This window comes from Odontesthes bonariensis, chromosome 2 (assembly GCF_027942865.1).
Source record: "Odontesthes bonariensis isolate fOdoBon6 chromosome 2, fOdoBon6.hap1, whole genome shotgun sequence".
Taxonomy (NCBI): Eukaryota; Metazoa; Chordata; class Actinopteri; order Atheriniformes; family Atherinopsidae; genus Odontesthes; species Odontesthes bonariensis.
Window position 1 is genome coordinate 9,637,461 of NC_134507.1, and position 12,515 is coordinate 9,649,975.

Sequence of the window (12,515 nt, forward strand, 5' to 3'; positions counted from 1 at the left end):
TAGGGGGGTAAAAAAAAAATCAAGTGGAATCTTCTATCTTCTATAACGAACCACTTGATGCCCTCTCTAAGTTGGGATTTTATTAAATTAGGCCACAATGCAACATTCAGTCACTTTTTGATCTTCTTTTTTAAGCCGACACCAATTTTTTTTACTGGATTTTGGGTTAAACTTTTGTACTCAAAATTTACAGATTACATTCATACCAATGAATATGATTCCATGCCGACAAATGAAATTGTTTGCTTTGAAAGATGTGTATTTATTTATTTACAAGTATTTTGACTGGATATTCTTACAAGATGGATTCTTTCAGGTTACTTGAAGCAATGTATTGGAATTTTTTTCATTGTTAATATATTGAAAATATAAATGTCATATTACAACCTATGTTCATTTATATTGCAACTGGCTGCTATTTCAAAAAAGCTTATTTCATTGGTCAAATCTGTAAAACAATGACTTTTCTAAATATGTGCAATATAGCTAACTTAAAAACGTTACAATAGCTCTGCCATGATTTTTTTAAACAGCTTCTCCATTTTCAATATTTCATCTCATTTCAGTACGCAAGGCAGATGCAAAATAAACCACAACCTACTATAATGGTGGATAGAACTACAACAATTAAGACATTTTGCAGAGAGCACAGCAGAGGATTTTTACTTGAATTTTTTTCTAAAGAAAAAAAAATCCAGGACATTAACTGGGAGGTTTTGTTGAGTTGTTACAGAATGACCAAAGGCCACAGGGCAACTTGCCATATCTTTTTCTACTTAAAAGCAAAAGTCCAACTGATAAATGTCCAAATACTAACAACTCAGTAAAACCTTGAAATTGACTTAAAAAAGGATGTTGTGCTGCTGCAGCTCTGCCCTTTTCATCATAATTTTGCAAATATGCCATAAACCGGGAGTTAATAATGGCAAAATATCACGACAGAAATTCCAGCGAGTCAAGTGTAACCTCCCATCAAACCTTTCACTTCTACAGCATCTTGTCAAACCAAAGCTACTTATTAAAGCAAGAGCTCAGTTCAAAGTTCACCTGCATCATAGTCGTCATCCAGAATGGCTTTCTGCTGGAGCCTCTGCAGCTTCAACATCATGGACTCAATCTAAGAGGGGGACAGAAGACGGAACAGTCAGTCCACAGGGTAATGCTCTCTAAACAGTCACTACAGACCAAAAAAAGAAGCGTGGGTGCAACGACCGCCGTTTCAAAGTGATACTCGGTCAGCAAGTTAAGAAAAGTGTGTGACACTATATAAATATAGTATAATAATACCAGTACTGTGTTTTTGTTCCTTTAAAATTGGGGATAAGATGAGATGAAAAGATTATGCAAAAACTGAATATTTTTTCATAATAGAATCATATTTTGGCCCAAATCAGTATAGTCAGTTGAAAAATTAGGTCTTTTTACATCCTCCAGCATGAATTACTCAAATTAAACAACTTGAGAGGGTAAAGCTCACTTGTTACATGTTACTTTCGACAAAGGGTTTTTAAGAAGCTGAATGTTGAAGTATACATTGCAGACAAGATAAGTAACTAATAGAACTAATAGATTATAGAACCGCATGTGTCAAAACACCTTGTCAAAACTCTGAACTCTGCTTTCTGTATTTCACTTTTTGTCTTTGAGAGATGGTTTCACTCTTCAAGAAACAAGCTCATTACCTTTACCTGTTGTTACAACAATATTCTTGTCTGCATTGCAAAAAGGAAGCTATGGCCAGGAGCTTGTCAGCTTATTTTAGAACAACAACCAGAAAATATAGGCAAAAAATAGGCCTATTTCTCTTCAAGAGGACATCTTAAAGTGCTTTGGTCTTATTCTCTGACATTAGTCTTGAAACTGACTTAAAATCAGTACAAGGTGATTGGGATTGCAGCCCTGCATGTCATTCCCACGTCAGGAATACGCACCTTAGTGTGAGTGCGGTTGTTTTGGAGGCAGTCTTGTAGCACACCCTCGTACTTCTTCACCAGGTTGTCCCAGCCTTGCTCTGAGGCAGGTGTGGCGCTCTCGTAGCCAGAGGTGACAGAGGAGGCGGAGGCCGTGTCCGAGTCCACCGACAGTGAGGAGGTAACCTCTATGTCAAGAGTCCGGGACTCGCAGTCGGGCAGGTGGGATGTTTCTTCCTTGCCAGCCCACAGACATTCCCGCCAAAATCTCCCGCCTACTGAGAACTCCTCTTTCTGTATCCGGCTGCCTGGAGCAGTGGCGGCCAGAGACTGGACAGGAGTTGACTGCTTTGAAAAACTGTGCTCAATGGAGAAAGTGTCTGATTTTGTTTCAGGCAAGTTTGGGGCTTTTGATGTTTGATATAGTGGTTTTGGTTCCTGTACTGGTGTAGTGGTTGTGCTTGTCCTCTGACTGGAGCTAAGTGACTGCTGGATGAAACTGAAACTGGAGTTAAAAGAGTCCTCTGGCGAAGACTGGAGGGCCGGGCTTGAGCTTAACCTGAGTTCATTCTGTGGCTGTGAGGACTCAGCTACACGGCTGGATATACTCTGTAGAGGACTGCAGTCCACAGGGGGATGAAGATGGGTAACAGAGCAGGGAAAGCTCATACTCTTCAAGGAGCTACATGTTGGTCTATCATAGCGTTGCTGATTCATTAAGGACACTTTGACAGCAGGAGTTAGACTAAGCCTCGGAACACTGCTTGCCTCAGGGATGTCAGTGTGACGTCCAGATTTTCCATTCCTAATAAAAGTGGTGCTCTCGTCTTCCTCCTCCTCCTCCTCTTCCTGAGCACGAGCAGAGCACTGTAGTCTGGACTGCTCTCCTCTCATGTAACCTGGTCTTCGGAGCCTCTTACGGCCGGAGCTGCCAGCTGCCCCTGATGCTCTGCCACCTGTCGATGCAGAGATTAACCATTAAGCTGGAAAACACGGTCATGGGGAAGATAAAGTATGAGCTCATCAAGCTGGCAGGATTAACAATGCAATCGCGGACTACGGTAGGAAAATGTGACAATAAGTGTGCTAATTACACAAAAATGAAAAACACTGTGTTGTTGCTACATTCACTGTGGTATAACAAGACCAAAATTACTTTCAGTGTGTCCAAGCCCAGCACTCTTCAAGCTAACTGAATGAAAAACAAGTTGGGCAGCTGTGTGACATTTCCCACAGTTCTTCTCCAGCTGTTGGGAAATACCAAAACCACACAGTCACATTTGAGTTAAGACACACCCCTCGGTGGAAAAGTGGCCACATGACACTACGTTTGAGTTTGTTTATCTATAAAAACACAGCCACACTGCTTCAGAGAGCTGCTTCTCAAACCATGCTGGGGCTATGGCGACAAATGAATCTGAATGAGTCTGATGTTCAAGATGTGCAAGATGAAAACTACTCTGATGCTAACAGATCGATCAAGCTAAAGAGCCAAATCAAAAGAGCCCAGGGTTATTACAAAAAGTACAAATATCTCAGAGGAAAGAAAAGAAAAATAATTGAGTTTCTTCCACAAACCTGACGCTGAAATAACAGCAGAAGTCGAAATCATCGAGCAGATTGCAAGTATTTGAACTATTATCATCTGCGGACCTCAGTGAGTACTTGAAAACACACCCAACACACAACTACTGTTGCTACTTTCTTGACCACCACGGGAGAGACAAACTTCGACCATCGAGTCCCCCTGAGAAGATGACTTGTGGCACTGAGGGGACCTGAATTTCCACACCTTCTTACAATTTAGGGCAATGACATATTACAATACATGTTCAAAACTGGGATATTTTTTGGTTTATTTAACCTTTGAACGGCGCTATATAAATTAAAGTTATTATTATTATTCTTTTAAATTTGTTCAAATTTAGATTCTTTCAATGTACAAACACACCGCCCAGACAAGATTTTGAATACAGATCTTTAAAGAAAATTAAGAAAAAAGGGTAAGAAAACAGCTTTTTAAAAGAAACCAGTGGAGAAAGATGTAGGTACTTTGTATATCAAAGTGATGACAGATTCTTGACTCCAGGCCACAACTTTTATTCTAAATTTACTTTAAAAACACATGCTTGATTCTTCCAGTGCCAACTACGGGTGCAACACCTTAAAGGGATAGTTCGCCTCTTTTGACATGAAGCTGTATGACATCCCATATTAGCAATATCATTTATGAACATTGACTTACCCCCTCCTGCGTCCTGTGAGCCGAGTTCCAGCTGAGTTTTGGCATTGACGAAGGTAGTCCGGCTAGTTGGCTGGGGCTAAAAAAATAAAGCCTCTTGCTTCTCAAAACGATATGCGTTCAAAAGAGTAATACATTTGCATCACAAAATCGTTCTCCAGGAAAAAGTCAGACCTCACATCGCTTGGCGCTATTTTTGCCTCCCTTGATATCCCTGCGTGCTGTGTAAACTGTGCAGACCAAAGAGCAGACCGAGCACTCCCCTGCTTCCGAGCAGCAAACACCGTAACAGGTGCGACTATCGCTAGGTGGCTGGACGCATTGATAGCAAGGGAGGCAAAAATAGCGCCAAGCGATGTGAGGTCTGACTTTTTCATGCACAACGATTTTGTGATGCAAATGTATTACTCTTTTGAACGCATATTGTTTTGAGAAGCCCCAGCCAACTAGCCGGACTACCTTCGTCAACGCCAAAACTCAGCTGGAACTCGGCTCACAGGACGCAGCGGGGGGGTAAGTCAATGTTCATAAATGATATTGCTAATATGGGATGTCGTACAGCTTCATGTCAAAAGAGGCGAACTATCACTTTAAGTTTTGGATTCTGGGTCGCAGTGAGAATTTGATAAATTGATGAAGCCGGATGGTTCGTTTTGCAGACGCATCAAAAAAGTCCTCAGTCGAAGCCGATTTGAAAAGGCTGCCACTTTCACAAAAAAATTAGCAGGTGACTGGATGAAACGAACCACTAAATGAATAGGAGCTGCCATTGTTGATTATTATCACACAAAAAACCCACCCACAGCTGCCAGTACAGGGCACGGTCACGACACTGTCTTATGACTGTGACCTCAAGAGACTCCAGCTGTGTCTCAATATTAGATTTTGGGGGCCATGCCATGAAGACTTATTTTGATGTTTTCTTTCTGCATAAACAGTTTCAAGGGAGAAAAATCAAAAAAGCAGAATCGTAACAAAAGAGATTGGGCTTCAACTTTTTTGCTGATTGAACCTCTAAACACTGGATCCTCCCTATAAATTTGACATTGTTAACTTGTGGGCAAATAGATGCCTATCTATCAGCTAAATAATATTGCAAAGCTGGGCGAAGATTATATTGGATTTGCCACAAACAGACACCCAAAGTAGCCTGATTAGTTTGTCCAGCTTTAAGCCTATCTTAAGAGGCTTGTGCTATGATGATAAAGGCCAGTTTGTGTTCGGAGCTAGACACCTGCTGCACTGCCACATGATTAATACATATAATGTGTAGGATTCAATGGAGGAGGCAGGCTGAAATGATGGGAATCAACAGCCTCTTTGTGTACAGCTGCTTCCCCCTCTTTCACTTCTGGCTCTCAATTTTCTCTCCCCACTCATGCACACACCAAAAACACACAAAGACACACTGACACTTTTGTGCTGAAAACAGTGATCAGTCGTACTACTGCCTTTGTAGAACCCTATAAGACACTTTAAAATTCTTGACAGCACAACCACATTATTATTAATAAAAACTAACGAGATACTTCACTACAGCGGTCTGTGCTGATGCTCCTAATTTTGTGTCTTTAGCTGAAGTGCATCAGATGTCTGCAGCTGTGTGTCGTGGCAAGAATGAAGGGCATCAAACAAACCATGACCACGAAGCAGCCACTGTGTCTTCCAGTGATGTCAACTCTAAACTATCCCATGTGACCAAATAGGAGGAGGCACAAAAAGACACCACTTAAAGGAAAGTTGGAATGTCAGCCTGCATAGAGAGCAGGATTTACAGCGAGAGTGACATCGGGGAGTTCCTATTGTGTCTAAGCTGCGTAAGTGCAGAGCAGAAGACCCTGTTCAATAAGAGATGTCTGTCCACTGGGACCACCACACAAAAGCTCAAGTTACACACGGCTCCATCCATTAGCGCTGCTTTGCAGACGTGGCTACTGTTCCATAGCCAATTTAAGAAACCCAACCCTCACTGTAGGTACCAAATACAACTGCACACCGCCCACCATCTGGTGCGGTTGTGTTTATTATATTGAGCACCCTCTCTGGAGTCCCAGAGCCTGGCAACTGAAAGGAGAGGGACTTGTTGTTGGTGATACTAAATCCTCGCCTTACTCCAATTACACAAAGACGGCTCTTCCCAGTAAAGGGGAAGGAAATGCCTAAGGGCTCAGTCTGTCAGATTATGTGTGTGTGTGTGTGTCTGTCTGTCTCCTGATTTGGGATAGTGTGTGTGTTAGGATCATCTACATCTCAGCCTTTAGAGGTATGTCACTGACTGCTTCCTGTGAGGCTCTGAGCTCAAACAGTTTGCCAGGAATTCCGGCAGAAAACACAAATAAGCAGAAGGAACCCTCAAGCGGTTCAGCAAAAGGATGAAACAATCCCAAACCAGCAAAAAAAAAAAGTCTTCCCACTGTAACTTGTTGCTTGTGTTGAAGTAAAGCAGCATAAACTGAGAAAATGAAGCGCAAGACCCAAAAGAGGCACAATTATTTACCTATGGAGATTAAAGAGGCCCTCCTCTGGCCGCTCAAGTGCTTCAGCCAAAGAGTGGAGGAATGCAAAGGATCTCATAAAAACACAAACGTTTGAGGAACAAGATCAGCACTGGGGGGCACACACAAGCAGATCTGCATGTCAGCAACCTCCTGAGAAGCGGCACTGCTCGCAGATGTGCAACATCACGCCACTTGTGACCAGCCACGGCAGCAGAAATAAGGAAGCGAGAGTATCCATTAATCTATCTGAAAACAAATGCTCTGCTATTGTGAGAGTATAATACACAAACTGCTCCATGTCCTGCACGGTCACATGAGGATCATAAACCAGCTTCGTATGATAGAGTTGATGCTGCATTTTCTCTTTATAAAAGGTCATTAAATTTCTGCATTTCTGCGTCAAGTAGAAATGAAAAATGTGGGAGAAATGGGAAACATTTTGAAGTAAAATAGCAACTAGATCACAAAACATAGGGGCAAACTATTTCTGAAGCTCCTCCAGACTTCTGATAGATTTCATAGAAAGGAGGGAGAAGAATGTTTTTCCATGGCCTATTGACATCCTGTATGAACATAGCTGGCTTCAGCCTGCAAGAGAGTAGATGTGCAAGATAGATAGGAACATGTCAGCATAACTCATCTCCACTTTGTCCAGATATTCGCAGAAAGAGGATTTAGTCATTTTTCAACTCATCACCTCTCGTCACTCCTCCTATAGGCTGACTGGTAGGGAGCATTTGGCCTCTGTGACCTGGGTGACTGGGAACCTTCATGGACATTTTCCAGCAACTGTAGTTAACACTGTGAGTGACTCTCACTCTGGCGAAGAAGCAGATTATTCATTGAGCTGGAACAGTTTCAAAACTTAGCCACATTAACACCCTCCTAATACTCACTGAGAACTCTTCTGGAGCCCCTCTGAAACTTCATTTTCCCCACACTTTCTGAAAAAGTCATTATTTGTCTAAGCTTATCTTGTTATAACAGAATAATATAAAGCCGCCAATGAGAATTCAGAATAGCCTGTCAAGTCCCAGCAGCAGATCACAGTTGAACTTCATGTGAGAACAGCAGTTTTATCAAATAGTACATTTACCTTCAGTGACTTCGCAGCGGTAAAGCAGTGAGTTCTTGTGACATTCGAGTCCCATCAGTCCAGCAAACATCTTTCTGTTAATAAAAAACGGTTTGTATTAAGAAGTCGGAGAACGGCAGATCCCGGCACTGCGGAGTTACATCGACCATGTTTTAGAAAAAGCGGAGCCAGGCAAAAGGACTGATCTCATTTCCGCTGTGGAAAGTGAACCAAAGCTGATTTTTTCTCTCTCTCTCTCTCTCTCTCTCTCTCTCTCTCTCTCTCTCTCTCTCTCTCTCTCTCTCTCTCTCTCTCTCTCTCTCTCTCTACTTCTGAGTAACGCATGAAAGCGGCTTTTCCGCGGGCTCCTTTGCTTATAATAAACATATCCTGGCTCCAGAATCTGACTGATCGTTCATCGCATCAGATTTTTAAAAAAAATTCTTTCCCCTTTGCGGCAAACAAGTGGGTCCAGTTGCGCATTCGCGGTCTGGAGAGAAAAGACGGTCTTCATGTCATGTTTTTTAAAGGCAAAGCAGAGAAAAACATCCCGCTGTGTGGCGTTATGGTCCGAGTGAAACCGAGACAAGTCTGTTTCTCGACACATAGATAACTGATCGATAATCCGTTAGCTGCTGCGCCCGTGCGTCACGCGTCGTGTTGGACCAACGTGAGGAGCTCCTACGCGTTGAGGAATTTGACTCCAGACTCCTCAGAGCGCCTCGTAACCACAGCAGGCAGGCTACAGTATGAACGCTGCAGCGGACATATGCCCGGATTAAACGAGGCAGCGACTAAAAAAGTATTCACACTTTATTTATTATTTATTAATATGCTATTAAATGGGCAAAAGAAACAGGCGAAGATCCGCTTTATCCCATAAATAGTAGCCTATAACGGTTCACATGCGCAAATTAGTTTGTGAACCAAATCATTTATAGTGCTGTAACTTCAAGATTAGCTATGAAAGTATATTAAATAGATGTTTTTTTAACGTCAGTCTTCCACGCACATGTTAATGTTCCATTGTTTCTGCACTAAGGAGAATCCACGGGAGGAATAGAGCTTCAGTCCCCACAAAGAGCAGAGTCTTTTCATCCTCCTTCCCACACTCCCAATGGCTCCTTTCATTCAGCCTGGCTGGCTAATGGACAGGACTCCTAAAGATGAACAAAAAAAAAAAAAAAAAAAGCTCACTTGAGTAGACAACAAAGTGTAGCAGAGTACAGGCTATCCTATCATGGATGGAAAATATGGGCTATATTGAATAGAATGCAGAATGAGAATCACCTGCCCACTATTTAAAGGTTTGATGCACTTGATGAATCTAGACAGACAAATCAGCAAACTGCCTGTGAGTGGACAGAGACTCGGAGTGTTTGACTACCAGGAAAAGCCTCTAAAAAGAAAATACTACCCATTTATTCTATACTGTAGATTTGTTTATAGCTGATGTTTATTCTCTATTTTTATTCTATTCTATTTGCTTGTGTTTCCTTTAATTGTTTACATATCTTCTATACTGTAACACAATAATTTCCCAAATTAGGATGAATAAAGTATCTATCTATCTATCTATCTATCTATCTATCTATCTATCTATCTATCTATCTATCTATCTATCTATCTATCTATCTATAAGTCAATTTGGTATTTACCAATATTTACCAGTTGGTAAAGGTGGCGAAGGGGTTTAGAACTTCAACTCCAACAACAGAACGACAGAACTGACAAGAAAATGAGTTCATAAAATGAGAAATCCTTCATACATATACATCCAAATACATCCTAATCATTAGGTTTGGCCCAGCCTCTTTATCTGCTTCCATAGAAAATGCCAATAATGGGACTTAGCAGTTCCAGCAGCCGTATGTTTTTTTGTTTTTTACTTTCTACACTGTGACATGTCTCAATGTGAACAGCAAACCAGCTCAAATGAATGCATTTGTGTAGGAGAGAAGGCTTCATTAGAATCCATCCGGAGCCCAATGTACACATCGCCTGTTGTTGGGTTACAGTTAAAACAGGTGACGAATCACAGTAACAGATTGTGTTAGAAATGTTTTGGAAAAAAATTGCACACCATTATTGATGTCTTTAATCTATAAATAAAGACGATTTTACGTGCATTTGTCTTGGATGAGCCTGATCTATTTTTCACTATTATTTTCAAGGAAAACACCAGCGAGTCCACAGAAACGTCAGGATTTAGGCAATCCTGAGCCTTTTAACAACAAACTGAATTATACACAGATGAATGTATATAGTACATACCGTCCAGGATCTGAGGAGGAAACTGAGACTCATTGTAGGCTTTTCAACCTCAGGGCACTGAAAAAAGTACTGTCAAAATAACCAGAATACAGATTTTATTTGATTTTTTCAGTTATGTCTCATGGCAGTGTCTTACCATTTGCCTTATTCATTCAGTTATTAATTTATTACATGCTTTGGGAAGAACACACTGGTCAAATATAACAGCTTCACTGCAGATCAAAATCTAGGGCATGAATGATTTTGGGCTCAGTTTGTGACATGCTGAACGCGCATCCTGCTCTCCCCAGCAGATGTCAGGCTTCACACAGATTTAATCTCCAGGTCTGCTTCCACTCGCTCTTTACCTTCAGTCACTTTTAGAGCTCACCTTAAATGCCTTCAAAGCTTCAGCAAGTTATCAGGGGCAACACTTGCTCTTCATATTATGCAGGAAAGGACACACACGTGTACACATTCAGTTTGCTTAGTCCAATAAACTTTCCCATTATTCTGATCACTGCTTTTAAGTGACGTTCAGTGACATTTGTAGATTTTTCAATGTTTCTAAAAGTACACCGTGTCATATCAAATTAATTTACAAAAAGCAAGAAAAGAGACAGAGCGGCTCACGCACTGACCATTAGGGCTGTGTTGAAAAAAATCGATTTTCCGATTCTGAATCGATTCGCCTATGATAATCTGATTATCGATTCGTCCGTCCAACGATCGATTTTTTTGTAAAAAAAGAAACTTCCCTTAATTTCCGCCAGTGAACTTTTATAAAAGTTTACCCAGTGTTTTTACAGTTTAAAATGTTCTGTTAATTTTCTCTTAAAATGTTTAAGGAAAAGTGCACTAGTAGTCTACAATATTTTAAAAAATTTATATTTTTAAAAATGCTACGTTATGAAATACCAGTGAATACCCCTGAACACTTAGTGTGCTGCTGCATATTTTTGAAAACAAATCTTTAGTGTGGTTTTAGAAAAGATTTGAACATGCTCATAGAAGACACCATTCAGTGTTTTTTACAGTTTAAGTTTAACATTTTCTGTTCTTATGTTTGCACTTTAAAGAAAAATACACACCGTTTACATTTTATACTTTCAGTTTCAGTACTTCTCAGTTTATTAAGTGTGAGCAATGCACTTTTAAAATAAAAATGCTTTTGGTAGCAACAGCTTTTGGGTGAATTCTTAATTATTTTCAATCATAATAATAATGCACTGGTTAGTGTCCCAGTAGGAGTCCACTGTTGCAGATATAGACACCTCAGTTATGTCCTCTGTTTATTGTCCTGGATTATCTTTCTTGAAGGTAGATTGACCCTTAACCTTTTCACCAGTCTTCCAGCCATCAGTAACTACCAATACTTTTATGATTTGCTGTTTTATATCGATATAATAATAATTTTAATATGTTGCTTGCTTCTCTACACAGTGATGAAATGAAAGAAACAGCTTTGATAGGTTTTTAATAACACGTTTTTAATAGCACCAACCCTCGGATCGAATCGGAAATCAGATCGAAATCGGATCGAATCGGATCGAATCGGATCGAATCGAAAAAAATCGATTCTGAAACTTGAAAATCGGAATCGAATCGATTCTTGAAATTTGAATCGATACCCAGCTCTACTGACCATTGTCCACACCCTGACTGCTCAGAGCTCTTTTGTCAGAGTGAAGATGACCTACTCAACTTCGTGCAAGCGGTTAGAAAGTTATGGCTGATGGGTGTACATGACTTCTCTAGTGGAAGGCTTGTCAAAGTGTCAAAATGTAGTGCTAAAAGTGAGCAGCAGGGAGCAGACTTAAAGGGGAACTCCAGGGCATTTGAAGCGCGTTTCCATTGCTAGAGGTTGTCAAATACTGACAGTAGGACACAGACAGGTGCAAATCTGCGCTCCCTGTGTGGAGATCGCGCTGTTCGCACAGCGTGTCATGCGAGGCTAATACGTGGTGGCTAAGGGGCAAGTGCTAACCCTTCCACGTAAAACAACAACTTGCACACTGCAGAAACGTCTCACCACTTTATAAACCATCCGACAATAAAGTCACAAGCCTTACCATCAAAACCATATGCATGGTTCTCACATTACTGGCATGGGGACGTTACAAAACAACTTTATAAACAGCATGTAACTCACCGGCTGGTTGTACGCTCGCGCATGTGAAAGCCCAAGAGTCGATGGACGATAATCCCATATACAAAACAATTAATCTTCTCTAGAAAAACTGCGTTCAAGTATTTAAAACATTACAACAATATTACTGGGCATGTATTGTTGTAATGTTTTAAATACTTGAACGCAGTTTTTCTAGAGAAAATAATTGTTTTGTATATGGGATTATCGTCCATCGACTCTTTTGGGCTTTCACATGCGGGAGCCTACAACCAGCCGGTGAGTTACATGCTGTTTATAAAGTTGTTTTGTAACGTCCCCATGCCAGTAATGTGAGAACCATGCATATGGTTTTGATGGTAAGGCTTGTGACTTTGTCGGATGGTTTATAAAGTGGTGTGACGTTTCT

General features: G+C 40.8%; 1 protein-coding gene across 2 annotated transcripts in view; it reads right to left on the reverse strand.

The window, feature by feature from the left end:
• The window catches only part of disc1 (DISC1 scaffold protein), a 45,213-nt gene extending 36,801 nt beyond the window's left edge, over positions 1-8,412 (reverse strand). For both annotated transcript variants that reach the window (XR_012770492.1, XM_075476272.1), the window contains exons 1-3: positions 7,747-8,412; positions 1,932-2,866; positions 1,048-1,117 (exon numbers count right to left, since the gene is read on the reverse strand). Coding sequence is in view for 1 of the 2 variants with exons in the window: in XM_075476272.1 (XP_075332387.1) it covers positions 1,048-1,117; positions 1,932-2,866; positions 7,747-7,816 (1,075 nt within the window). In the remaining variant the exon portion in view is untranslated. The remainder of the gene's footprint in view (positions 1-1,047; positions 1,118-1,931; positions 2,867-7,746) is intronic.
• Between the last annotated feature and the right edge of the window lie 4,103 nt (positions 8,413-12,515).